This window comes from Chlamydotis macqueenii, chromosome 1 (assembly GCF_036417535.1).
Source record: "Chlamydotis macqueenii isolate bChlMac1 chromosome 1, bChlMac1.mat, whole genome shotgun sequence".
Classification (NCBI taxonomy): domain Eukaryota; kingdom Metazoa; phylum Chordata; class Aves; order Otidiformes; family Otididae; genus Chlamydotis; species Chlamydotis macqueenii.
The window spans coordinates 77,043,365-77,067,960 of NC_141556.1; the positions used below are offsets into that span (position 1 = coordinate 77,043,365).

At 46.4% G+C, this 24,596-nt stretch overlaps 1 protein-coding gene across 3 annotated transcripts in view; it reads left to right on the forward strand.

Moving 5' to 3' along the window:
- The first annotated feature begins 5,044 nt into the window (after positions 1 to 5,044).
- PARVB (parvin beta) overlaps positions 5,045 to 24,596 on the forward strand; it is a 65,443-nt gene continuing 45,891 nt past the window's right edge. For 2 of the 3 annotated variants that reach the window (XM_086757577.1, XM_086757587.1), the window contains exon 1: positions 5,045 to 5,248. In XM_086757577.1, coding sequence (XP_086613703.1) covers positions 5,134 to 5,248 — 115 coding nt within the window. In that variant the 5' untranslated portion in view covers positions 5,045 to 5,133. Of the gene's footprint in view, positions 5,249 to 19,828; positions 19,847 to 24,596 lie in introns of those variants that run through there. The other variant, XM_086757605.1, reaches the window with a different exon arrangement.

The window sequence follows — 24,596 nt, forward strand, 5'->3', positions numbered from 1 at the left end:
CGTTTGCTGTGTGGGAGTTGATTTTGCCACCAGGGCTTGTATTGTACCCACAGGTCTCGTAGGTCGCAAGTTCCACTCTGAAGATTTTGAGAGTGTTCCTCCAAAAAGCTGGAGGAGCTGTATTTGAATTAAATTATTTAAGAAATGATGTAACTTTTCAGCTCTTGCAGTACTGGCACTACTGTTGTTAAACACTGCAACACACTTGACTGGCAAACCCAGTACTGAAGGAGCGTGGCAGCTGTGGTTTTGGATACGTAGATGCAGAACTGTGTGAGAGATGCACATTCATACTGTATGTGAATCTGGGTGGCGAACAGGGTGTACATCTCATTAGCAGCTCCAAGGGTTGAAATATTAACTAGAAAAATGTGTCAATAGTTGAAGTGTGGGTATTTGAACAAAGTAGAACAGCTAAAATTTTTGGTATGCTGATCCACTTTTTCCACGAGCAAGAGCACAGGGAAGAACTCTCTTGCACGGGAAATCAACATAAAACGTGCATTAGGTATAGTCCGAAACCTCAAAACCATTTAAGTGAGATGCAGATTTCTAACTGGTATTGATCCCAGCCTCAATAACTTCTCACTTACTGTCTAAAAGCCTTTGCTATGGGCAACACCCTGTTGTTTCAGGAAGCAGAACTTATTTGTTCTTCCAAAGAAGCACTATCAATAAAAAATAATCATCATCATTGCCTTTACGGGCAAACACAAGACTGGCTTATCTTGCTGTGAGCTTTAAAGATCAAGTATTTTCAGGGAGGAGAGTATTTGACTAAAGCTGGGGCAGTGGGCTGTCTAATTAAGAACAAATGGCTCCATTTTAAGTTTTAGGTTTATTGCACATTCCAAAATCAGTATAGCATAAAGTTCACAACTTTTTAAAGGCAGAGCTAAGGCAAACATTTCTGTAACACAGGTGTCTTGGTGCAGCAGTAACTTTTAACCAAAATCTGAGCTGGTAAGGGATGAAGTGAGCATGTGAGAAGATTATCACAGTGCTCGGTACAGGGGAACGTGGAGCTGGGACGATGCAGAGTGAGACTGTGTGGTCACTGCAACTTGCATCAGCTATGCATTAAACATTTAACGCAGACAGACCCTTATCAAATCCCATCCGTATGCTTCATGCAACATTGATCACAGGATGTGTCCTCGTATCCTGCAATAAAACCAGATCAGAAGTGAAAGCCATTGGCAGGTTTGGGACTTGCCAAGGGAACAGGAAGAGACGTTAAGGTAATAACCAATGTCTTGAGCAGGAATTCCACTTAGTGAAATTGATTTCTGAAATCAGGAGAAAGAAACTTTGTGAAGGAATGAGAAAACAGATTTTGTGTTAGTTTCAGGATACCTTATTGATGAGAGCTTAAAGCAAGAAATTACACTTAAAAATAAGACTGCAAATATAGGGCATATTATTTGGGCACCAATTTATCACGTGAGCCTTTAAAGATGTGTGGCATCATCTTCTGCTTTTGTGCAGCTCCTAAACTTGACAAAGCGCTTCTTTCCGTTCCGGGCAGTGCTGCTTACATACTAGGGCTGCATACGGGTCATCATAATTATTAAATGGTTTTGCCTCCCTCCAAGACAGTACATGAGCTGAATGAGTGGTTTGGTCAGCGAAAGTAATTTCCTCAGGTGCCTGGAGCCTTTGTTGTAGTCTACAGTACCCCAGTAAGAAGAGGTGGGCACCACTGGTCTGGTCTGGCCCAGAGGCTAGACCTTCTGGAAGCTGGAAAATCTGCAGAACGCACTGGTGAATGCAACGGTGTCAGGGTATGCCTCGTTTGTATGTTCTTTATAATAATTCTCACTGCTTTTTACACAAGCAAAATAGTGAAGCATTATAATTGTTTCCAGGATGGATTCCATGATCAAGTAGAGTGATTCTATATATTGCACTCAGGTTTGGGCCAGAGGTGAGTGACTGCCCTAATTTACAATGGGACTTGCTGTGTTCCCTGAGGTTCTCAAGCATAGTGCAGTTGCACTTCTGGTTTTGCCTTGCTTGTTTCTAGAGAAATCATACTTTTTCTTCAGAGAGGCTTTGTCCAGTATTTCCTGAGATGTTTGTTTGTCACCAATCCATTTTTAAGCTCAGTGTTTCCAGGGCTCCTGAATGGAGAAGCTCAGCAGGGCAGGATTCACCACTTGGCAGCCTGGCTGGCGGAGCAGACCCCAAGAAACATGGCTTGCAGGAGCAGCTAAAGCAGCTTGCACAGCCCCTGAGAGTGACCATTATGTTAAAATAAACAGTACATATTCTTTTGTGAGATATTTAAATTATGTGGTAACACATAACTTAGCGGTAGTATGAGGCTGGAGGAAATTATGGATGGAAATACTGCTCCTTAATCTGATGAGGAACCCCTGGTCCATGCTTCTTGCAATGCAGGACTTCTGACACGTAGAAACAGCACTCCTAGTTCCTGGTTGCTTTGCCAGTGACGCACAGGGGTGCTGCAAGCTACTTTTTACCTCGCTGTGCTGGAGAGGTAAGTGGCTTGAGCAGAGGGACGTTATAAACTTGAAATCGAATCTATTAGAAGACAATATTGTAAGTAGCTCCAAGCCTGTGACTTCCCTTCAGTTCTATGCTTTTAAATAGTATTTGTCTCTTTGCCACTCTCCTGCTGATTTGCAAACCGCAACAGCAATGGAGCCTGTAAGACAAACCTACGGTTCCAATGCAGAAAGGAAACCAGGTAGAGATACAGGAGAGCAAGCATTGTTTTCTTGAATCTTTCATTAGCTCTTGTGCTAAATATTACTTTCAACAGGGAAAACTAAAATATTTTTATACAAAAATTTACAGATTTTAGTAAAAAACATACAGTTTTTTAATGTAATGTAAGTAAATTGACAGCATCTCTATATTTAGAAACTGTTCCGCATTCTGTTAACAGCAGTTACCCAGAAATGCAAAACACTCCAGTCTCTTTTCTTAAAAACATTTTCAGGCAAAAATCAAACTACATTCTGTTTTGTGCTCCTCTTTGGACAAGAAGCCACATTCCAGTTCAAACACCCTCCTATTTTGGGTTTGTATTCTGAAGAAACCTCCACTGCTTCTGTCTCACTTAATGAAAAGGCATTTTCATTAAATCCTTTCAGTCTCACTTAATGAAAAGGCATTTTCATTAAATGCTGTGTGTTGTGCAGCTTTTCTTTCCCTGCAATTTAGAGCGGCTCTGTCCTGTTTTCAGCAGTATCATCTTCTCAGTATTCACGGTGGGATAGTTGCCGGGTGCAGCGGGTACCTTAGGCCCATGACCGCAGGCTCTTGATTAAAGAGTCACAGGCTCTTGGTTAAAAGCTCCCTGCTGTGCCTCGGCTGGTGGACTGCACTGCCCGTTCCTGCTCGTCTTAAAAAGCTCAAGATACGAGAAGTTTCACTTCTTGTATCTACTGTTCTGCCACCGTCAGCAGCAGTATCCCTCCTGTTCTTTGGTACTGTCTTTATAATTGCAAAGGTGGATTAAAAATGTGTGATGTGAAAGCATCATCCTTAAAAAAAACCAAAAAAACAAACTTAACAAAAAGTTAGTGTTCACTCTTGTTTGTATTTAGAGTTGGATCTCCAAATAATTAATGTCTACTAGAAATAAGTCATCATTCTATCATATATCCAGCTGCAAATTCATGATCATCTTCAGATTGTAGGTAGTTCAGAAAAGTCTTCCCAGCCCCAGTCATGTGTTCCCTCCACTTCCCTTCTGTTCGTGCTTGCACTTGAGTGACTTCATGCTCAGTCAGACCGGAAAGCTGCGCAGGGTGATTTTGGTTTTGGTTTGTTGGGGGGGTTTTTGATTAGTTGTCCAAGTGGTTGTTGAAAAGCAACAGGCAGCTGGAGATGAGGGACAAGAGACTTCATGACAGAGGAGATTAGTTTGGGTTAAATCTCTTGTGAAGTTACACACCTGGAAAAGTATCTCTGCTATTTTATGCTCTGGATGTGTTGTGCGGTGTTACTTCTGTGTCAGGTCAAGCATGAAAATCTGTTCTGTACGCTGGGTGTGTGGATCCTGTGCCAAGTCGCGTTGATTTGAATGCGGTTCTTTGATGGGGCAAGGGCTGCTGACAGGGAGCTGCTTGCAGGAGTGCGGCCAAAGGTTGTGCATTACTTTAGGTACCCAGCAGTCTCATTAAAATCAACGGGACCACTTCAGGGGCTTAAAGTTAAGTATGTGCATAAGACTTTGCAGGATCAGAGCCTAACACTATAAACTCTCCAGGATCTGTTTTTAATGTGTGTCCCACAAAGCCCTTATCACGCTCCCGGGTGCCGTAAAATGATAAGTAATAAGAAATTCTCTCTGTGGGATCAAAACCAACCTTCCGGCGTTGGCAGTTTTGTGTCTGTACACTACGCTTTCGGGGGTGGCAGCGCTCGGAGGCCTGGGAGGAGGTGGCTTCCCTCTTGGAGGTGCCTGTGGGCCTCAGCGCGCTGAGCTTGGCAAAGCTGGAGCCTTCGGCCCCCTTCTCCTCAACCTTACCGCAGGGGAGATGCCAAACCGAACAGGCAACGTGCCAGGAGGAGAAGGCAGGCTAGTCTGACAGAAGTGGTGCTCAGCTGCAAAATTAGGAGGCAAATCTGAAGGCAGCCCGCGAGAAACTGCTAAGCAGAGCCCTGACAAGTGGCACAGGCTAAGAGTTTGCCCTCAGTTTTGTCCTCTGGTCCGGCTGGGACTCGGAGCTTTACTTTTCTGTGGTGTTTTTAACTCACTTTTTCTCCACCCTCGTGGGTCTGACTCACGCTGGTGCCTGGTTTCGAGGCCCGTGGTGCCGCAGCCCCCTGCCCGCCTGTCACCGCCTCCGGCCCCCCCTTTTCTCGGCCACGGCAGCACAGCCCAAAGGGGAACCGCACTGAGCTGAACCTCCAGCGGCTCCCCTCGGCCCGCCCCCGCCTCCCGCGGACTTCCAGGCCGTGGCAGGGCGCTGTGGCCGCCGGCAGCGGCTCCCAGCCCGCCCCCCGCCGCCGGCTCGCCTACCTCCCCCCCCCCCCGCCCCCCTCGGTCGCGGCTGGCCGGGTGATTCACCCGCTGCAGGGCTTTGTGCGGGGTAGGGCTCGGGCAGGCTCCCCCGGTCACGCAGCCCTCCATCCGCCCCCTCCCCGGCAAAGCCGATGTCCGCCGCGCCCGTCCGATCCCCGACGCTGCGGCCCCACAGGATGAAGAAAGACGAGTCGTTCCTGGGCAAGCTAGGCGGGACCCTGGCGAGGAAGAAGAAAGCCAAGGAGGGTGAGTTTGGCCGGCGCGGAGGGGAGGAAGGCGAGCGCACCCGGCCGGCGTGACTCGCAGCAGCTCCCCCGTCCCGTCCCGCCGGTGGGGGCGGGCGGGAGGCTGCGGGCAGAAACCCGCTTTGTTCCCCATCCCCGCGGAGGGGACCGCTGGCCGGTCGGTGTGCCCGCTTTCTGCCCCCACCCCCGGAGCGGCGGCAGCCCCGGTGGGGCAGGGGGCCTCGCCTGCCTCAGCCCCGGGCCGGGCCGGGGGGGCGGCGGCGGCGCGGCGCGGCGGGAGGGCGCCTGTGCGTCCTGCGGGGCCCCCAGCGCCGCGGGCGGGCGGTTGCGGGGGGCTGCCGGGAGGTCCCAGCGCCTGGGAGCGCCCGGCGGTTCCCGCCGCACGCCGGTGCGGGGCGGCCCTTGGCGGGCTGGGCTCGGCCGGTGGCCTGAGGGGCGGCTGCGGGCTTGGCCGCTCGCACCGGCGCTGCCCGGGTCCCCTTGTCCTACGTCCGCCCGCTGCTGGGAAGGGGAACCCCCTCCGAAGCTGCTTTCTGCTGTAAAATAAAACTTCTGGTGACCAAGGAGGCTGTGGGCATCATTTCTTCTAGTCTGAGAGCTGAGGAAGCTGCGAGGGAGCAATGAAATCCACTCGTGTTTCATTCCAGGCCCGCTTCATCCGTTGGCATAGGTACTTCGCTCAGAGTGCTTTTCATAACCACATACACCCTGCCAAAACACCTGGCCCTCGAGCACCAGGATTTTGCGTGGCTACACTTACACGGGGATGTACCAAGTGTCTTCATTCGAGGTGTCACCGCAGGCGCCAGCCGGGCAGGGAGGCATTGGCCTCCCCTGCCTTGGGTGCAGGAGCCTGGAGAAGGTCCCTCAGCCCGAGCCCAGTGGACTGGCACCCGCGTCGAGGTGGCTCAGCCGCACCCCTGGCATGGCCGCCTCGTGTTGTGGGCACGCGTGCCAGGCGTTCTCACAGCCATCTGCTTAAACCAGAGGCTGCGTGGAGATAGCACTGTTTACTCTCAAGCAACGCGGCTCTTTTTTTTTTTCTTTTGTAGATAGGGAGACAGCGTCTTGCCACTAGACTTGATAAAGTTGGTCCAGCCCTTTGTACACAAAGTGTACCTTTCCCTAGAGAGTTGTCTCCTCCGAGGACGGTGTACTCTATCCTCTTCTGCTTCCCTGAGTGACTAAAATTCTGCAGAGAAACAACTCCTGTGCATTATCCCCAGACTGTTGCTGTCTCCTAGCAGGAAATCTGGGTGACCTTGCCTCAAGGTTTAATGCAATTTTGACTTTCTAGATGGTTAAAATGGGCCTTGGTTTTGTTCTAGTGTCTGATGGGTGTAGAACGGGGAGGTAATGCGAGTTCCAGCCTCCTTTCAGCTGACAGTTGAGCAAGCACATGATTTATCTATATTGAGTCTATTAATTTCCAACAAGATTTAGAAGGCAGCTTTTTAATATTTAAAAATAAGATATTTGGCCTCAACACCTGGCTCAAGGAAATTGCTTCCTTTTCCTTCTCCTTGCTATTTTGGTGTAGATTACTGGTATTTCCTTTATTATCTTAATCAAGTTTCTCTGATGTGACTCTACTGAAAAGCAGTAGAAGCAGCTGTGCCTTCCTGATGATCTCATCTGCTTCTGAAGGAAGATGGTGGAGAAAACTCACTTCCAGCAGGGGACACTGACCACATGCCCTGAAAGAGTGTATTTCATTCAAAGGTGACTTCTAAACTGAAACAAGTTAGCAGCATCCCTTCTTAAATGAGAAATTTTGGCATTGCAAGGCAATCTTTTTGAGGTTACAGACTGCCACAACGGCTTTTGGCTGGGGCCACCTACTCGTTTTGCTGAGTTTGCCCGTAATTTCCCCTACTCTTGTGGCCACAATTCCTCTTGGCGATGGAAGGGCCCGTTTTGGTTACTGCCCTTGGTACTTAGTGGGGAACCACTGCTGTGGGAATGTAAAGCGTGACGGTCACGCTTCTGTCAGTGCGATGAGGAGGGAACTGGAACATGTCACGCAGCTTTTAGTTTGAGTATTCCTTTCAGTCTGCAAGACCTGGGAGCCACCACGTGTTGGGTGTGACATGTTGTGGGGCTGCAGGCGCCTGAGACCCTTCGTTATAAGGGGAAACAGCTTATCGCCCTTTTACATTTTCTTCTGTTGGAGGTTTTAAGGCCTGAGGAAGGCACATTTTGGACTTCTTTGCCTAGTGGGATAGCTCTCAAATGCGGGCTGTCCAGACCACGGCTGTGAAGCTGGAGGGGTGGGCTGAGCAATGACAAGGTGGTGGATGGGGTCTGCACCACAGATTGTGGTAGGAGCTGAGCAGCTGCCGGAGCAAATTTCAGGTCTAGAAACAAAATCTTTGTGAGTCTGAAGCAGAAGTGAGTTGGAAGCTCATCTGAGTGGCATTCCTTGGTTGAGTTGATTGAGTTGGCATGTGGGAGCCATGCGGTCAACTTTTCCTATGTGCTCGGGAACCACTCTGCCCTCGAGGTTTCCTTCCCTCCCTCCCTCCCTCCGGGCGATTTCTGCTGCTTTTCCCCGAGGGGACCAGCAGAGGTCAGGGTGATCTTCACAGAGTGGATATTGCCCTCTCCACCAACCACTCTCCACAATAGCAAATGGAAATGCTGGCCGCTCATTTGCCACAACTGAAAATTATTCTTGCCTTCCCTCCCGCTAGCAGCATGAAAAGCAAGCAAGCCAGAGAGCTCTTGATATGTACTTATTGCTTTCGCTGCCTGTGTTGTGTGTCGTAGCGTCAATACAGGCCTGCTGTCACCACATCAGCTGTATTCATATAGCGACCTTTAACCTGGCCTGAGCAAGAGCTGTAATCCAGTTACAGTAATCCTGTTCATTTTTGTGCACAACTTTTGAGCTGCGCAACTCGGAGATCCTTACAATGACACTGAAAAAGTTTTCCTCGGTTACGTACACGGTCTTTTTTTAATCATGGGTGGCAGCTATGTAATAAATAACCATAATGTGTGGCTACCAACCCATAAGCAACTAAATTTATTTATTTATTTATTTTTGCTAACTACCTTATAACATGCTGCAATTTATTTTTAGAGAGGTTATATTGGGAGAGGAGTGTTCGTTAGGCTTATCAGGGCGCCCGGCGTAAGCTCATACCATTGCTTTATGACAGGAGGATAAATGGGGTTCCTAGGTACGCTGGTGACAGTCACTGTGGCAGCATTCGAAGCATTTGCCGTAGCGTGTAAACAGCTGTGCTGCTGCTCTTGCTTTAGCAGTGTGGTGTGACATAGCGCTTCATAAGTGAGCGCCCGTAGGTGAGGTAGCGGTAGGACCTCAGGTCAAATTCATCAGTGTTTCAGGTCAAATTCTATAGATTGCTTAGCTGTTTGAGGAAGCTTTTGAATTTCTACCTCAAACCTCTGCTTTACACTATTACACTTTATGTCTCTGAATTTTTATGACTTACTAGACAGCCGCGGCTTAATAGAAACAGCAGACACCTTTGGTGGTGGGGAAGCTGTTTTTACCCTGGTTTCCTATGGAAGTAAGGGGTGGGTGATCTCACTGTCTGTTTGGCTCCTCCCTTCCTCTTCCTTCCCAGGAATATTTTTAACTCATAGTTTGGCTAAAAATGCCCCTGAGAGAAAACTACTGGTCTTAAGGATCATTAAATGACTGCAGATTGTGTCAAAATGGGTCACCAATGAATACAGATGAACTTAGGGGAGTCCCGAAGCAGGAAAACCTACAAATGAGCCCAACTCTTACATGCTAGTAGGAAGCCCAGGTAGGAGGGAAACAGCCGGAGAAAGGACACGTCTGTGGGAAGAGCACTGCATGGAGATGTGCGTTCTTAAATGTTACAATCAGTCATGACACACATCCTTAGAAAAGTGGGATGTGTTTGTTCCAGTGCTCGTGTGACCCCTTGGTTTACGCTTCTTTCCTCCCTCACCCCTTTAGGCTATGTGGAAATCTGCAAAAATCTCAAGTTAGCCTGATGTTTCTGTGACATGATTCTGTGCTGGTGTATCTTGGGCTTTCAGGATGTGCCACACTTGTTCAGGGGCTCCAAAATCTGCTGTAAATACCTTGGGAAACTATTGGGAAACCATAGCAGGGTACAGTCTGTAAGCTAGATGATCCCTTAGCTTCTTTTCAGACCCTGTAAAACATACCATTTCAGATCATGCTGTGTTTCATCTCCATCTGTAAAAGGAACTTAAAAAAAATCTCCCCTTTCCTGTCGGTCGCAGTGATGTCTTTGTGTTGAAGTAGAGGAGGGGTTTTGCTGCAAGTAGGCTCCTTGCCTCCTTGCAAAGTTTTGTTTTCTTTTCCTCATAACACACTGTATGAAAGATCTGGGCAGCAGGTGTTTGGCTAAATAAACCTTCTATTATCATGTCTCTGTGTGCTTGTGTATAGCCTATATGGAGGAGTCAGAGAGAGAAATACGACAAACTGAATTGTGTAGTGTTGTTTCCCAGTGACACGATTGAGGGTGGGCATGGGGGTGAAGAAACTGCTCCAGAAAAGAACAATTTATTGTGCCTGATGAATAGGAGAGGGGGACGAGAAGGCGAGAGATGACAGTGCTACAGAGAGCAGAATTATTGCAACAGCAGCTGAATAATATGTCAGAGGAGGTTAAAGTATTGTTCTTGAGGTCTGTGGCTCAGCGTAGCCATGAGACAGTGTGGCCCTGAAAAGTTCGCTGTTGCATTTGCCTGTGGGCACACCAGTTTGGTAAATAGCTTGGTAGGCACCTATTTTGCTAGGGGGCAAGGTTTTTCTCCCAGAGAAAGGTGGCAGTTGTTGCCTCTGTTTTGCAGGGAGAAAAGCTGCAGGTTGGGGAAGTAAAGTGATTTGTTTAGGGTCATCTGGCAAACCAGTGACAGTCTCCTGAGTCCTCTCTGGTGCCCTGGTCCTTAGCCAAAGGCGCTCCATAATCTGCCCATTTCCCACAGCTCTGTACCTGCTAAAACCCATCTCCAAATTGTTCAGGTGGGACTGCTTATACCGCCCATTCCACTTTGGCTTTCTGGAGGGAAGAACATGGGGAAATAAGCTCAACAGCAGAATTAAATTGGAGGAAACGGTTTCTTTATCATTCCTTTGAAACTGATTTGGCTGCTTGTGCAGGTAATTGCTCACTGGAGGGAAAAGAGGTTCAAAACCAGATCTACTTCATTGCCTTTGTGTTGGTGAGCACATCTCAAGTCTGTAAGGTGTCCCCTTGAATGCAACAGGATAGGAGGACTGGACTTGCTTAGGAAATTGATCTCATCTCTTGTTTGAATATGGTAAACTGAAAATAGTTAAAATCTCTTTTTCATGCTATCTGTTATGCAGTCTCCAGAGGTGTATCTGTGGAAACAGACTGCAAAAATTTGAACTTCTGTGTCTCTGTGTGCTGCACCTTTGCTTTAGCCACTGCCTAGTGGCTGCCTGGGGCTTCTAACAAATATGTTTAGCTTTAAAATGATGCTGAAAGATGCCTGTTCAATAGATCCTAAAAAGATACAAAGCTATAAGGCATCCTTCACCGAATCTTCATTCGCCTTGCACATGTCACTCATGTTGGTGATATTATTCATGCCCAGGATTTGTCCTGGTCACAACCATTCCTGGCCGTTGCAGATTGGGTTTCATGCTGGCTGTGCCCGCGTGTCCTACTTTATGAACTGATGCTGGTGGAGTAATTGCTCTGACGTCTGTGCTGTGGAAGAACTGGGACTTGGGCATCACCTGGTGCCTAGAAAGCTCAGGATGGAGGTGTGCTGCCGAGGTGGTGCCTGCACTCTAGCTTTTGTCCTGAGGCATGGCTGCATTTCTGGCTAAAGGTGAACTGCTGGGTAACTTGTAGGGTGCTGGCTAGTCTTGTGGTATGTCTCACCCAACAGGAAACTTCGTGAGCAAGTCTGTCTGCCTTCTGCAGATCCTTGAGGTGCAATCTGAGATAAGCTTCCACTGGTTGCTTCTTACTGTCTCCTGACCTGATACTCGATGTATTTTTAAGGCTCTTCCTTTCAATAAACTGATGTTGGAGCTTAGCCCCATCTTAACTTACTTTTCATGCTTGTGGTATGTAACAGTAAATTCTTAGTGAGATGGAGAGACAAATAGAAAGTATGTAGGGTCTAATTCTGTGGTCCTGATTCACAAAAATACGTTTGCTGCAGCCTGAGAGGATACTTGGCTGGGGAGGCATGTTTGTGCGTTGTAATGGGCTATTGCTGCTGAATTATCCAAACAGGAGATTAAATGTGTGCTGGTTGAGCAGAATTACTTGCTTTTTAAGAGAGGGATTTGATTATACTTATATTGAAGCTACATACCGTTCCAGATATGTTCTATGCATAGAAGGACTACACAGACATATGCAAATTCAGGTTCAATTTATTATCCTTTCTACTACTAATTTAAGCAGAGCGAAACATAAATTTCCGGATGGAACCTGTGTAGCCTAATTGCTGAGTTTCTCCTGTAGGGCTCAGATGTACCTCTGACCAGATCTGGATTCAGTCTTGCTAGAGCAGTGCCAGTTGGGGTTCTGACACTGTGTCCTGTTCTGGCAGAAGCTGTACTGTGGATGTAGTTTGTGTCAGTATCTCAACCAAAATGAACTCTACATGCACAGGAATAATCCTTTTAATAGTGTCATAAACCCCATGTTTTTCTCCTGTAGCTGCAGCTAGGCTGGAATGGTTTGCCCAGGCACAGTCTCTTGGTGAGACAATAGAGTTTTGAATTACAGCTGAAAGTTTTATTCCAGACAGGGTACAGCAAGATATGTGAAATAGCTCTGTAGCTCTTCACTAGTGGACTGAAGAAAGCGACTTGCTTTTATTTAAGAAAAGTAGACATTTCAAAGTTGTGTTATTTTCAGAGTTGTAATCATTAAAATAAGATTCACTGTAAGAACACTGTTATGTTTCATCGTAAAACCTTAGCCAGGTGGTTATCAACACTTCTAATTTTCCCAAACCAGATTTTGAATTTCTTAAAAATACTAATGCAAGGATTTAGAAAGGGACTCCTTTTCTCCTTAAAGGCTACCCTTACTTAAAAGCAATTGTTCAGTTATACCTGTTTTCGTTTCTTCTAAAGGATTTATTAATGCTGACGTCTTGAGAGAGACTTCTAGAAGCTGGCATCCAGCTGTTTCTGTTTCGAGGAGCGTGTGGGTGAGCCCTGTGAGGCTTTGATGTATGGAGAGCTGCATGTGGACCTGAGGTGAATGAGGGGAGCTGCAAGCTCACTGCTTCATGTGCAGTCTGTGCAGATGGTCTCTGCTGGACGCTGTGACGGGGGTATTCTTGGTCCCGCTGGTGGATCTAGGCATGAAGATCAGGCTGTGTTCTGCAAGGCATTCTCGTAAAAGCATTAATTATTGACTTAAGTGCTTGTGTTTTTAAGACTTGTGATGTCTAGATCTCTTTATTAATATAAATGCATCCTACTGATTTGCAATACAGGAGTCCAGAACGTAACAGTGCTAAATGTCTTTTTAGGTACTTCAAGAACTGTTACAGGCCAGCTGATCCGAAATAAGATGAAGCTGGTGGTGTTTTCCGATGCACTGCTTTGAGCTTTGGATCATACTTTGATGTTAGGAGATTTGGGAGATTAGCTGGCAAGCTCTTTCCATTGCGAAAGCATGTCAGAACAACTTCTTGTTAAGGGATCCAGGGTTATGCGGTCTGCGGCAAGATCAGCGCAAGGCCGAGTCAGCTAGTTGCAGGAATTGGTGTTTCAGCAGTTACAGATTTGCTGTTCAGCTGTGAAGGAGATTTATCATGCATACTTTAGGTATACAAGCGTCATGGACACAGCTGAGGAGGTGCAAGTTTGTAGCTGTGAAAGTACTGAGTTCATGAGGGATTTGGATCCCAAATTGCTGTTAGTTTTCAAAGGGAATCGAGGGTATAAACTCTTGAGCACTGCTGGAAATCTTGGCCTGCAGATGCACACCTGAGAAGTTGTCTGTTTCAGGGTTCCTGGGACATGATGTCTTGATGGGGACATACGGCCGTACAGAGACACTGACATGTATCATAGGGAGGAGGAGTTTTCTGCCTCATCTGTTTGTGGTTCTTGTCACCCTTGCCACTGCTGGTAATGCAGGAGGCTCTATGCGTGCCTTCTTAACCCTGGAATCTTGTTCCCTTTTCAGCGTTTTCAGTCTCTTCACGTTCTTATGCCGGTGGGGCAAGGTCTTCACTGCAGTAGCAGGCCGAGGGCCAGCCCTCAAACTGCTCACAGTCATTTCGGGAGACCTGGAGGCCAACAAGAAGGAGGGAAGGGAAGCCTTGTTTCCCAAAGGCTTCTCCTTGTGCTGACCTCTGCTCATTACAGCAATCATGACTTCAGCAAACCTCCAGGATCACTGAACTAAGAGTATCTGGGTATTTTGTGCAGAAGCCAACTACTTCAAAGTCAACCAGGTGGCTCCAAAGAAAAATCCAACCTGTGCCAGTGTTTGGACATGACTGATGGCACGGGCTCTGTTCTGGAAAAGCTGCCTAAGGGAGTGGTGGAGTCACCATCCCTGGAGGTGTTCAAAAAACGTGTAGACGTGCCACTTCAGGATATAGTTTAGTGGACATGGTGGTGTTGGGTTGATGGTTGGACTTGATGATCTTAGAGATATTTTCTAACCTTAAAAATTCCATGATTCTACGATTCTATGGTCAGCTGTCATGGCATCCATGTGCCTTACTCTGTCCAGCCCTCTCAACTGAGCTCTTCTGCATGGTGACTTTGGTAGTTGTTTATCCACTCCCTCGTATGTTCTCTGCTTGCTCTGTGAAATGCGTTATATATGCACATCGTCACTGACAAAGCTTAGTTTTTCTCCTCAGGGCACAGCAAAATGAAGTGATGCAGTTGTCAGAGTTGTTTACTCTAACTTGCGAAGTGTGCGTGTCTGCAGCAGGTTTCCCCTGGGGTCTGTGTGGCAAGGACCAACCCTTGCTTCACGTGCAGTTCTGGCAACTGCAGTGTACCTGCCTCCAGTCGTCGTCGTAAGCTGCATCGGGTTGTCGTAAGCTGCATCAGCACTTCTTGCTCTGGGCTGTGAGGGGTAGGCGATGGAGGTAGGCATGATGTATTGTGGTGAGGAGGAGGGAAATGGAAGGCAGGGTAAGCAGTGGGAGAGCTCCACTTTTCAGGGGGCTCTTCCAGGCTGCCCTCAGGAGGAGCGCTGGATCCTGGAATCTCTGCTGTAGGACAGGCTGCTCGGTGGTGGGGCATGCCATCCTCACCATCACAGGAGGGACTGCATGCGGGGGATCTAAACCACTCTCACATGAGTGACAGTGACCCCCGTTTATCTTTGAGGGTGGGCTGAGCACGGAGGGGAAGTGGGAACAGAAACCTCTGTGTTGCACAGCTAATAGGTCAGTGGCCAAGTGATCTCTCCAGGGTGAAGCCCATTCAGCCTGTTCAGGTATAGATTTCCTAATTTGGACTCTTTTGTTTGCCAAGTAGAAAGCTGCAACCTGAAATTCGTGACTTCTGTTGTGCATGTCTAGTTTAGCTGGAAAAGTATTATGGCTAACACATGGGGTTTCAGGGTTTTGTAATTTGAATCTGGTTAAGTATTGCTCTGAAAACCAGATGTGAAGAGAACATGCACACCTGGCAGCATGTACTGGCTGAGAGCAGTGGCTCTGTACTCTTCAGGCCCTTAAATCACTGTCACTTCCTCGTGGAGGAGCATATAGCTGCACAACAAAGCTTCTAATTATAACTCTTGTACGTAAGATTTCTTTCCATGTGCCTGCTACAGACCTCTCTCCAGAGCCCTTAGTCTGAGAGGGAAGGCCATGGGACGGGACTCTGGTTTTGGCTTTGCTAGTGATGAGTAACAGCATCTTTGGGAATTCAGTTTTGCCTCTCATTGATTGTTTCTCCAAGTTAAAAAAAGCTTCTTTATAATCCTCGAGACCTGTCTGGTGGTCAGATATAAACTCTTATAAAATCTCTTTTCAATGTCTGCTGCATTTTGGTTATAAAACAAGCAAGCTGTTCTGGCTCCTGGAATTATTCTTTAGTACTTCTTCCATTGCGTAGTTGAACCATAATGAAATCCACTGAAAAAAGAGAAATAGTGTATTTTCCATTTTAGCTGCCATATGGCCTTATTGCTAATTTTTAATTAGCTGAGATGGTTGCATACACAATTTATTTGGAGTAAGGAAGGAGACTCTGAGAGCTGGGTGAGGAGGAGAGCTATTCTGTCTGTATAGAGTCTTTTTTACTGCCTTTAAATAGAAAAATGCGTAATCCTCAGAAAGTGTCTTTCCACTAGGTCTGTTTCACAGATGTATGGATGTGTTATTAAACAGATGCAGACACGTCTGTCGTTTTAAAATAGAATAGTGTTGTTTGCTCTCTGGCTTGCCTAGTCCAGCAGATGGATTTAAAGGCTTTGCAAAATTGACAGGATTTTCTTCAGAAATGGTAGAATGGGAAAAAGTACCAGGGCATCCAGGCTTGCATTTGCTGCTTGATATTCCTTCTCAGGAACAGAATTATAAAATTGTCCCTTGGGATTACTGTTTGCCTTCTTCCCTCTGTATGGCTCCCAGTATTGTTACCGTGAATTGGTTCCATTGGAAAATTAGGCAGGCTCTAAGGATGCTAACACTATAGATACATCTTGGCTCTGTACTGAATTTGATCTGACAAGGATCTTGACTCTCTCATTAAGTAATTAAATAAGCATGTTTAATGGAGCCCTATCATTGGGAAACTGGATTTTAATTGGGTGCAGGATGTCATGCTCCTAATGGTCCTGTTGTGCCAGAAACAAACCAGATCTGCTGCCTGTGAGGCAGATCTGATGCTGTCTGCCACACAAACTGATCGGGGGTTTTTTTGCATGTGGAATGGGAGAAGCAGTCATGACTGACCTCATCTAGTGTGGCAGTAGTCTAACTTCAGGCTGGACATGGGCAGGTCCTTCCAAGCAACATTTCTTTGATTCTGTGAAGCTGGGTTTTTTGAGGGTCCCTCCTCAGGAGAGAGACAGATGGTGATGGGAAGGGAAGAGGGACTGGCCTTAGTATCTGCTCTCTGCTGTGTGGTTGAAGGAAGAAGGTGTGTATTGGTTTCCACGATGTGTCTGGGACAACTGGGTGCTTGTGATTTTTTCCTTTGACTGCTTGCACAGATTCAGACTAATGGTTTCCCTCTTGACCACTTATGATGTGCTTAATTAGACTGCTGTCTTGAAAATGCCCACTTTTAGTGCAGCACTGCAGCTGTAGCTGCATTAACACAGTGAGGAGCTATACTTTAAATCATCACCTTGGATCCTCAGTATCATTTAGCCTTGTATCATTTAGTTTAAAAACCTAAACTGTGATGGCTGTTTCTGAAGGCTAGGAAGCTATGCTTGACCAAACCATCACTCTGACATTTCAGGTGTTTGTTTTCTACTGTCTTTCCAACTGTATGTTTCCAAGCCCTTAATTCTTGTCATTTACATGTTAACAAACAGATCACAGGTACCAACTGGCCAAGCTCCACCCCTGGAAACGTTCAAGGCCAGTTTGGAGGATCTAGTCAGGGATGTCCCTGCTCCTTGCAGGGGGGTTGGACTAGATGGCCTTTGAAGGTCCCTTCCAACCCTAACCGTTCTATGATTCTATGATTCTAAGCTAGTTCAGCACCTGGTAAAAAGCCTTTCTCCATCAAGTCTTTAACCGATGGGAAAAGTGGATTTTCTTTTCTGTGGATAAACCTGTCAAACAAATGGTAATTTTGTGAGTGACTTTTCTTCCCATGAATGGCATTATGTGCAGGTGCCGTACCACCCAGTATTTTGGTAGAGGGCATCCTCGCTGGATTCTTTCGTTTACCAAACAAATGTGCTGTTGATCCAGTGGTTGGCAAGAGGTGTCTCCAGAATGCAAACACAATTACTTTATCTGAGCCGGAATTCCACTTTTGTACTGAATGCCCAGGAGATGGGCACTGTTGTTCCAAGGAGGCTGAGTAATCTGGTCTGTCGCAGCGTAGCTGGCCAGATGATTCTGTGGAGCCGTTCTGGGAGTGTGAAAGATTTCACATCTATTATACTGCAAGAGTGAAAACAGAGTAACTAATCCCTGTGCAAGGAAAGCGGGGAAAAGATCCTCATGGCTGCCTGTGGCACTGCTCCTATGTCGTGTGATCTGTTTGTCTCAGGGTCTGTCCTGAGACGTGTCCTGTTTAACACCTTCATCAGTGACCCAGAGGAGGTGATGGGGTGCACCAAACTGAGTGACCAGCTGATATGCTTGAGGGCAGAGCTGCTGTTCAGGGAGATGCAGACAGGCAGGAGAAATGTGCCTTCTGAATCCACAAGAACAAGTGAAAAGTCCTGCACTCGGGAAAGAAGAGCCCCCGGCAATGGTGTGGGCTGGAGGTTGCTGGCCTGGGGGCAGCTTTGGCCCTGATGGGCAGCGAGCTGACCACGGGCCAGCAATGTGCCATTGCTATGAAGAAAACCAACAACATCCTGGGCTGTATTAACAGAAGCACAGCCAGTAGATTGAGCAAAGTGATTATCCCCCTCTACGCGGCACTCCTTAGGTCCCAGCTGGCATGCGGTGTCCACTTTTGGGCTCCTCAGTACAGGGAAGACACAGCTAAACTGGGGCGCTTTTGGCAGTGGGCCGCCTCTCTCTGTGAGGAGAGCTGAGGCAGCTGGGCTTGTTCAGCCTATGGAAAAGACTGCTTCAGTGAGATTTTTAATGGGCAGTCTGCTGATTCCTATGAGGAGATTATTGAGAGGATGGAGCCAGGTTCTTCACCGCTGTGCTTGGCAGAGAAGAGAGACAACAGGTGTAACCTGAAAGGAATGAGGTTGAGTGTGGACAAAGGGAGAAATTTTTGTCCTGCTGGGGACTATGAAGGAGTGGGACATGGATGCCTAGAGAGTTTTTGGAGCCCCTGTTCTTGGAGATTTTGAGACATGACAGATAAAGCTCTGAGCAACCTGGTCTGATCTCAGAGCTGACCCTGCTTTGAGGAGGAGGTTCAGCTAGAGACCTCCTGAGGTCCTTTCCACCCTGAATTATCTAGTGCTCTTATGCAGCTCCCTGACAGCTTAGACCCTTCAGAGGCTGGAGTAAGGACATTTCTTGAACAGCATGAAGTCTGTGGATTAGAGATTTATGAGTATGTGAATGCAAGGGTGGGCAGTGGAACTGTGCTTCTCATCAGGGTCCTTTTACTGATTTTGCACTGAGGTACTGGTAAGAGTACAATTTTTTTTTTTTTTCTGGTCTTTTTTACCCTTCTAACCTTTTAGTGAGGAGGAAAGCACAGATTCCGCTGGGCTGCCACTCTGGCTGCTTCTTTAGTGAGAAAGAGTCAGAAAGGCTGTGTAGTTAGAAAGCTGTTTTGGGACTAACTGGTAGCTGAGCTTGAAAGCCTTTGAGATACCTAGCCCCACTGAAACACCACCTTGTCTAGCTCATTGGACCTAGTATTATCAGTGCAAAGGCTTTAAAAGAGACCGCAGAAAGCTAGAACTGCAAATAGTGTAAAATTTTAGTGTGCTGACTAAGTGAACAAATAATGACAGCCGCAGGTCTTTTTGATGCTTGGTGAAATGCGACATTTTCTTGCGCTTTGGACTTGTTTTGAGTTGGCTTGAGTTGGCTATTATTTCATGATTGCGTTTTGTTATCCCTTGAGGGCTGTGTTTGAGAGGCCGGACTGGAATGGCAGTCAGAGGCCTGGGCTCCGCTCTTTCTACATGGTCTTCAGCAGCTCTGGTAGGACATGGTGGTGTCTATTTCTTACTTAAACCTGGGAGCGTTAAACATCTGAATGCTTTAAAGGCAGCAGCTTTCTTCACTATACCTTCCCGTCATGAGCTGGCTTTTATCTGACCATGGCCTCTGAGTTCCAGACTTTCTTTTACTGTGAGGTCTGTAGTGCTTATCACTGAAGTGCTTGTCTTGGCAGGCTCCTGTGGTGCTCAAAGCAACAAGTTAAATATTTTTTCACATATGACTTGTCTGGAAACCATTGAGAAAACTTCTTTGTATTTTGCCGCATCTGCTTGTGTAGTGAGATATTTCAGTTCATTTTCAATTCACTGCTTTACAGCTGTGGATACAGGTAGGACACAGGAAGGGTGGAGCTGAGCACAAGCAACCTCAGTATATCGCACTCTGAAAACTGTGTTTGGTGTTTAAGTTAAAGCTTTTAGTCTGGACCGCTGCCTGTCCCTCCATTGGTCCCATGCTGTGTTGAACTGAAAACTAGTATTTACTAGCAAACCCTCAATGTGCGTCTTGCGAATATAACTACTCTATGTGAGTGGTTTTCAGGGTTTTCCTTGTCTTTCTGGGTGACATTTGAGCAACTCCAGCAATTAGGCATGTGCACTTTTTGTGGTTTGCAGGATCACATATCTCGGCTTATTCTTCCTGTAGAATCATGTTGCACCAGCAAAAAGTTGCTCTTTTTTGAATTGCAAGTCATAACTGTAGCCTTCTTTCTATTTGCGTGAAGTTTGTTGAGCCCTGTACTATCAGCTGGAGAAGACCGTGCCTTTCTGTTACTTCTTGTGCTCACCTGCCATCACTGCCTTCAGAAGTGAGTCTGTTACTCTGTACTTTACATGTTCAGAAGAAGAAGCAACATCAAATGTTTTCATTTTTCCACAGCAGGATGCTTTTGGTGGTGGTTGTTAACCTTTTTATGCCTTTATGGGGAAAGCAGTGAGCTGAAGCGGATAAACTACTTGGGCAGTTAACTAAGGGGGTTTCATTCAAGTACCTGCAAATGAAGTGTCAAACCATGAGAAGAAGGAAAGATGTTGGTGGAAGGATGGAAACCAGATGAGTTGTAAAACGTATACTTGAGCCACAGTAGTGACTTTTTTGATGCTGAGTGTTCTGCTTGATAAAGTTTGCACAGTTAAATTTGTATGTGGGATCAGAGATAGAGCTTGTGGAAGGCAGTAAACTCAGGTGCTGTTTTCTCCCAGATTTCTTCAGAGTGCACAAGACGAGAATTGATAATGGACTAGGCATCCCTATTCCAGAGTTATTCTATTACCTCTGTTGCTGACAGCTTCTGCTATCTCTCCCTTGGTGATTTGCTTTGTCTGGACTCGTCAAACATGGATGACTTCAGTAGTGAGTTGATTCTGGTTTCTGGAGTTGCTTTTGGTTAAAGGAGTCTTGTTGGTGCTTGACATCTTGCAGGAATCAACCTGCTTCGTTGAGGATCTCAGCCTGAGTTCCTCGGCTGTGAATGTGCTGTTCCCTACCTGCTTGTGCCCATCATCTTTGGTTATAGGAGTACACAGAAGCCTTGGAGAGTGCTAAGCACTATATAGTAGAATATAGTATTTCATAGAGAATTGATGGCAGTAAATTTAAAATGCCTTGCAGGTTTTCTGCTGGGGGTGGATCCAGGCCAGAAGTCTCCTTCAGTCCTTTCCTCTTCTTATCAGACTTTTTTCTTTCCCTCTGTTCTCATCAGACAGATTTAACTCCACATTCTTCTTTCAGGTGGAAGTTGTCCTGGTACTCATGCAGTGTGCTTGGGAGAACATAATCCTCTGCCATTGCTTCATGGGAAGTTGTGGGGTCCTGCTCCCAGCCAGGTGCTGGTTCCAGACCTCAAAATGCACACAGGGTCTAAGTGACACTGAGCTGTAACAGCCAGCGTGTGTCCTGAGGATACCACAGCACATTACCAGTAACGAATGCAGCTCGTTGAGCTCTCCTTGCTCATCTGTGTGAAGGGGAGTGTTGTTCCATTTCAGGCAGGGAGGACAGAATGTCAGAACTGTTTGACGGGAGCTGCTTAAAAATATACTTATGCCTCTCAGGCGTGAGAAAATGTGATTAAAAAAAAAGTGCCATTTTCAAAGCTGTGGGTTTGCTGCTGTAAGGTCAATGCAGGAAGACTGAAGCAGAGCTGACAAGGTCAGTGTGTCAGCTCAGTATCCTACCAGGTGGCTTTTTCCATACTTGAAAACCTTGCTTTTGTAGGTGTAATTCTGTGAATATTTTAAAACACCATTCTTGTCCACACTCTTACTTCTGCTGAGGTATTTTTTTGTTTTGGTTTTGTTTTTTTTTTTTGGCCAACATTAGTGTTCGTGTGTCTACACAGTGAAAATTATCTTTATATTTTTTCCTTTTCCTTTTTGCCTTTCTTATCTGGTTGGTTTTCAGGCACGCTGTATCCCTACCCTGTGCCGTAATGTGGTTTCTGCAGCCACTAGTGCCAGCGAAAGGGAAGTGGTGAGTGGCAGCTAGGATGGAGGCGAAGTCTGGAGTGCCCCTTTGCTGACAGCATGGATGCCTGCCTGATAAGAACAGCTACATAACTTAAGGCAATAATTAGAGAAAAGAGAAACAGGGAGTTAGAGCAAAATGATGAATCCCAAGTTTGACTTTTAGTTTTAGATCTCTAGCTCCCTTGTCAGCTTCTGTCAAAGTCTGCATCTTGCTCTTCTGCCTTACAGACCATATTTTGAAGGATTCCTATTTAAGTATTTTCTAAGTGGATGTTAGACTTGTTGCATGAGCTGAACAGGAAGGGACTAAGACAGTCGAGGAGCCAAATGCTGAGATGAATTCTGGCTTGGTGCTTTGGTAGCTGTGAGGCTTGAATGGGATCGGTATGACTGCTAGAAAGAAGACCTGAATGTTACATACGATGGCTCTGTGTTGGTACTGCGGGCTCATGTTGGCTTTTACCACTGTCTGTTTATGCCCAGGTCACCTCCAGCTCTGTCAGTTGTTATCAGAGCCAGATTAACACTGGAGGGGTTGTCTATCTGTTCAGTTATGGCAGCAGTGTAACAGCAGGGGTGGTTGGTCTTGATTGCTGGCTGTTGTGTTGTCCACGACTGGCAGACTAAGGTAAGGCTGCCCAGCGTGGCAGTGGCTGGGTGAGGACAGGAGCATCCCTTCTCCTCAGCAGCACCAGCACTGCATTTGCAGGGCCCTGCAGGCAGCTGGAGCAGAAAACTGGTTCAGGGCACAGCAGCTTGCTTTTTGCAGGATTCAGCTTTCCTGCTGAGTTAAAGTGTGCCACATAAGTGGCTAAAGATCTGTCTGCTTAGTAATTACAGAGTCTCATTTTGTTTGATTTGGTGTTCACTTGCCAGTGCTGGTGATGTTGAAAGCCACTTGCAGCCGCTGCGGCCTGTTCAGTGCTCCTCTCTCCCAAGCTGCTGCGTCTTTGCCGGTTCCCGTTCTGCCTCAGCGCACCCTTGCTCTTTTCAGGAGGGCTGGTACATGTGCAGGGCTTGGCCAGGACAGCTGTAGCCGTATTAGTACTGGCTATCTCAACACAGGTGTCACCCACCAAAAAATACAAATTATTTTTTCACCAACCCCTCCCCAAACAACTCGATAGAAAGATTAGAATTTTCATGGCTGAAAATCTGAAAGCAGTATTTTGCCGTCACAAACGAAACAAAGCCCCAACTTCTCATAAATATTTCCAACTGACTCAAGTATCAAATGTGCTGCTACCATGCTAGATACATATTTTGCCCCTGGCAAAAATAAAGGCAAGATGTTGGTTCTAGCAGTCATGGAATAGACCACTCATCATGTGTAAGTTTAACACATTCATATAAGCAACATGGCCTGCTCTTTGCAGCTAACCTAAAAGCATTATTACAGCCTTTTTTAGGTCTTTCCATTTCTTTAAGTGACAGAGCCTTGCCATTTTGAGTGCCTCGTCTGCCTGCTGAGGCATATAAATAATTTCCTTTATTACCACAGTTCTGCTTTGAATGCAGTCCCTTGATACAGTGCCTTTATGCGAATTTGATCGAGTCTTTGCCTTTGATCTGCCTGGGTTTATTAGTTCTCTATTATAATTAATGGAGGCTTTGTCTTTCTCCTGTGGTCTCTATCAAAAGATCTCAGAGCCTTTTGTAAATGTTAAGTGATAAGTAACGCAGTAGTAGACTGGTGAGTAGTGTGTGTGATTTGCCTCTAGAGAAGAGACAAATAGTGTATCAGCATGCATTATGTTTGGGGCTCGTTTTGAAATTTTTCAGTACAACAGTTTTTCTTGGAAAATACCAGCTTTTTTAAAACTTTTTTTTTTTAGTGTTCCTAGCAGGCTCACAGTTTTGAAGACAACTTTTCCTGAAAGAATTTTAGGCGTCAGGTGGAAATTCTGCATGTGCATGGCTGCGTGAGTTGGTCTGTGATACGCAAACAGAGAAACAGGTTGAGAGAGATGCTGCAGAGTCTTTACCCACCTGTTGTCTTCTGGTCTGACACCTCCCGTGGGAAGTGGTTGCTCCAGCAGCTACTTGATCTTTTATGCAAGGGTTGGCTACATCATCAGGGGGATTTGTCTTGTGGCCAGGTCTCACCTGAGATGTGAGTGAACGAGGGTCATGTTCCTGGTCTCAATGGGGTAGAAATGGTCTTGAAGATGGACTTTCTATTTTACACATGATTATCTTAACTCTTAGGATGTGAGTTGCAGGCAGGTGAGTCACTGGAAAGTACAGCTGGTCATGGTTTTGTCTCTGGGAAAAGCAAGGAAACTTGGGAAGCAGTAAGATATTGGGGGCAGGAAGAGAGCTTCTTGCAGAGTTCGAGTTACATGGTCATTGCATGTTTCCCGTCTGTGTGCTGCTCCGACCGAAGAGGATGACAAAATTACTCGAACAAGTAATCTGTAATGGAGCCAAGAGTAACCAAGCAGTCTAATAGCTTCCAAAGTTAGGGTGTAATCACGAGATGAAAGTACCTCATGTAAAAGTTGTGGTCAGGCAGCGCTGCAGAGCCAGCTTGGCACTGGTTGAACGCGAAGGAAAGTACCGTATCCAGAAACCCGTGACTAGCGTCACGACAGCTGCTGCTTTCTGTGGGGTGGGATTCAGTGTTGCAGTCAGAAATAACTAGAGCTAAAATTAAGTAGCATTTACCATCTGTTTTTGTAAGAGGCAGAGGCTTGTGGTCAATTTTTTAATTACAAAGCAGTGAATGGTAAAGACTTAAAAGGTGAGCTGTGCTGTTGTTGATGTCTTTTAAAATTACACTGAAATTATTAAGAGTGAAGGCAGAAAGGATCAAATTGCTGACATCAGCTTGCTTTCTTATGAAAAGGAGAAAGCAGGGACTATTCTTCTTTTTATAGTGCTCCTACTGACTTTAAAGGCCATTTCCTCACTTTTGAGAAGTCCTTGACAGCCCTGGGGAGCTTCCAACTTTCTGCAACTAATTGCTCCTGTTCTGTGCAGTTTGCGTGTAATCCCATGCACCGGCACAGCTGACCTGGCTTACAGCATGTGTGTATGCGATCCGCTCATTGTATTAATTTGTTTGAAAGGCCAGCACAGCTTCCAATG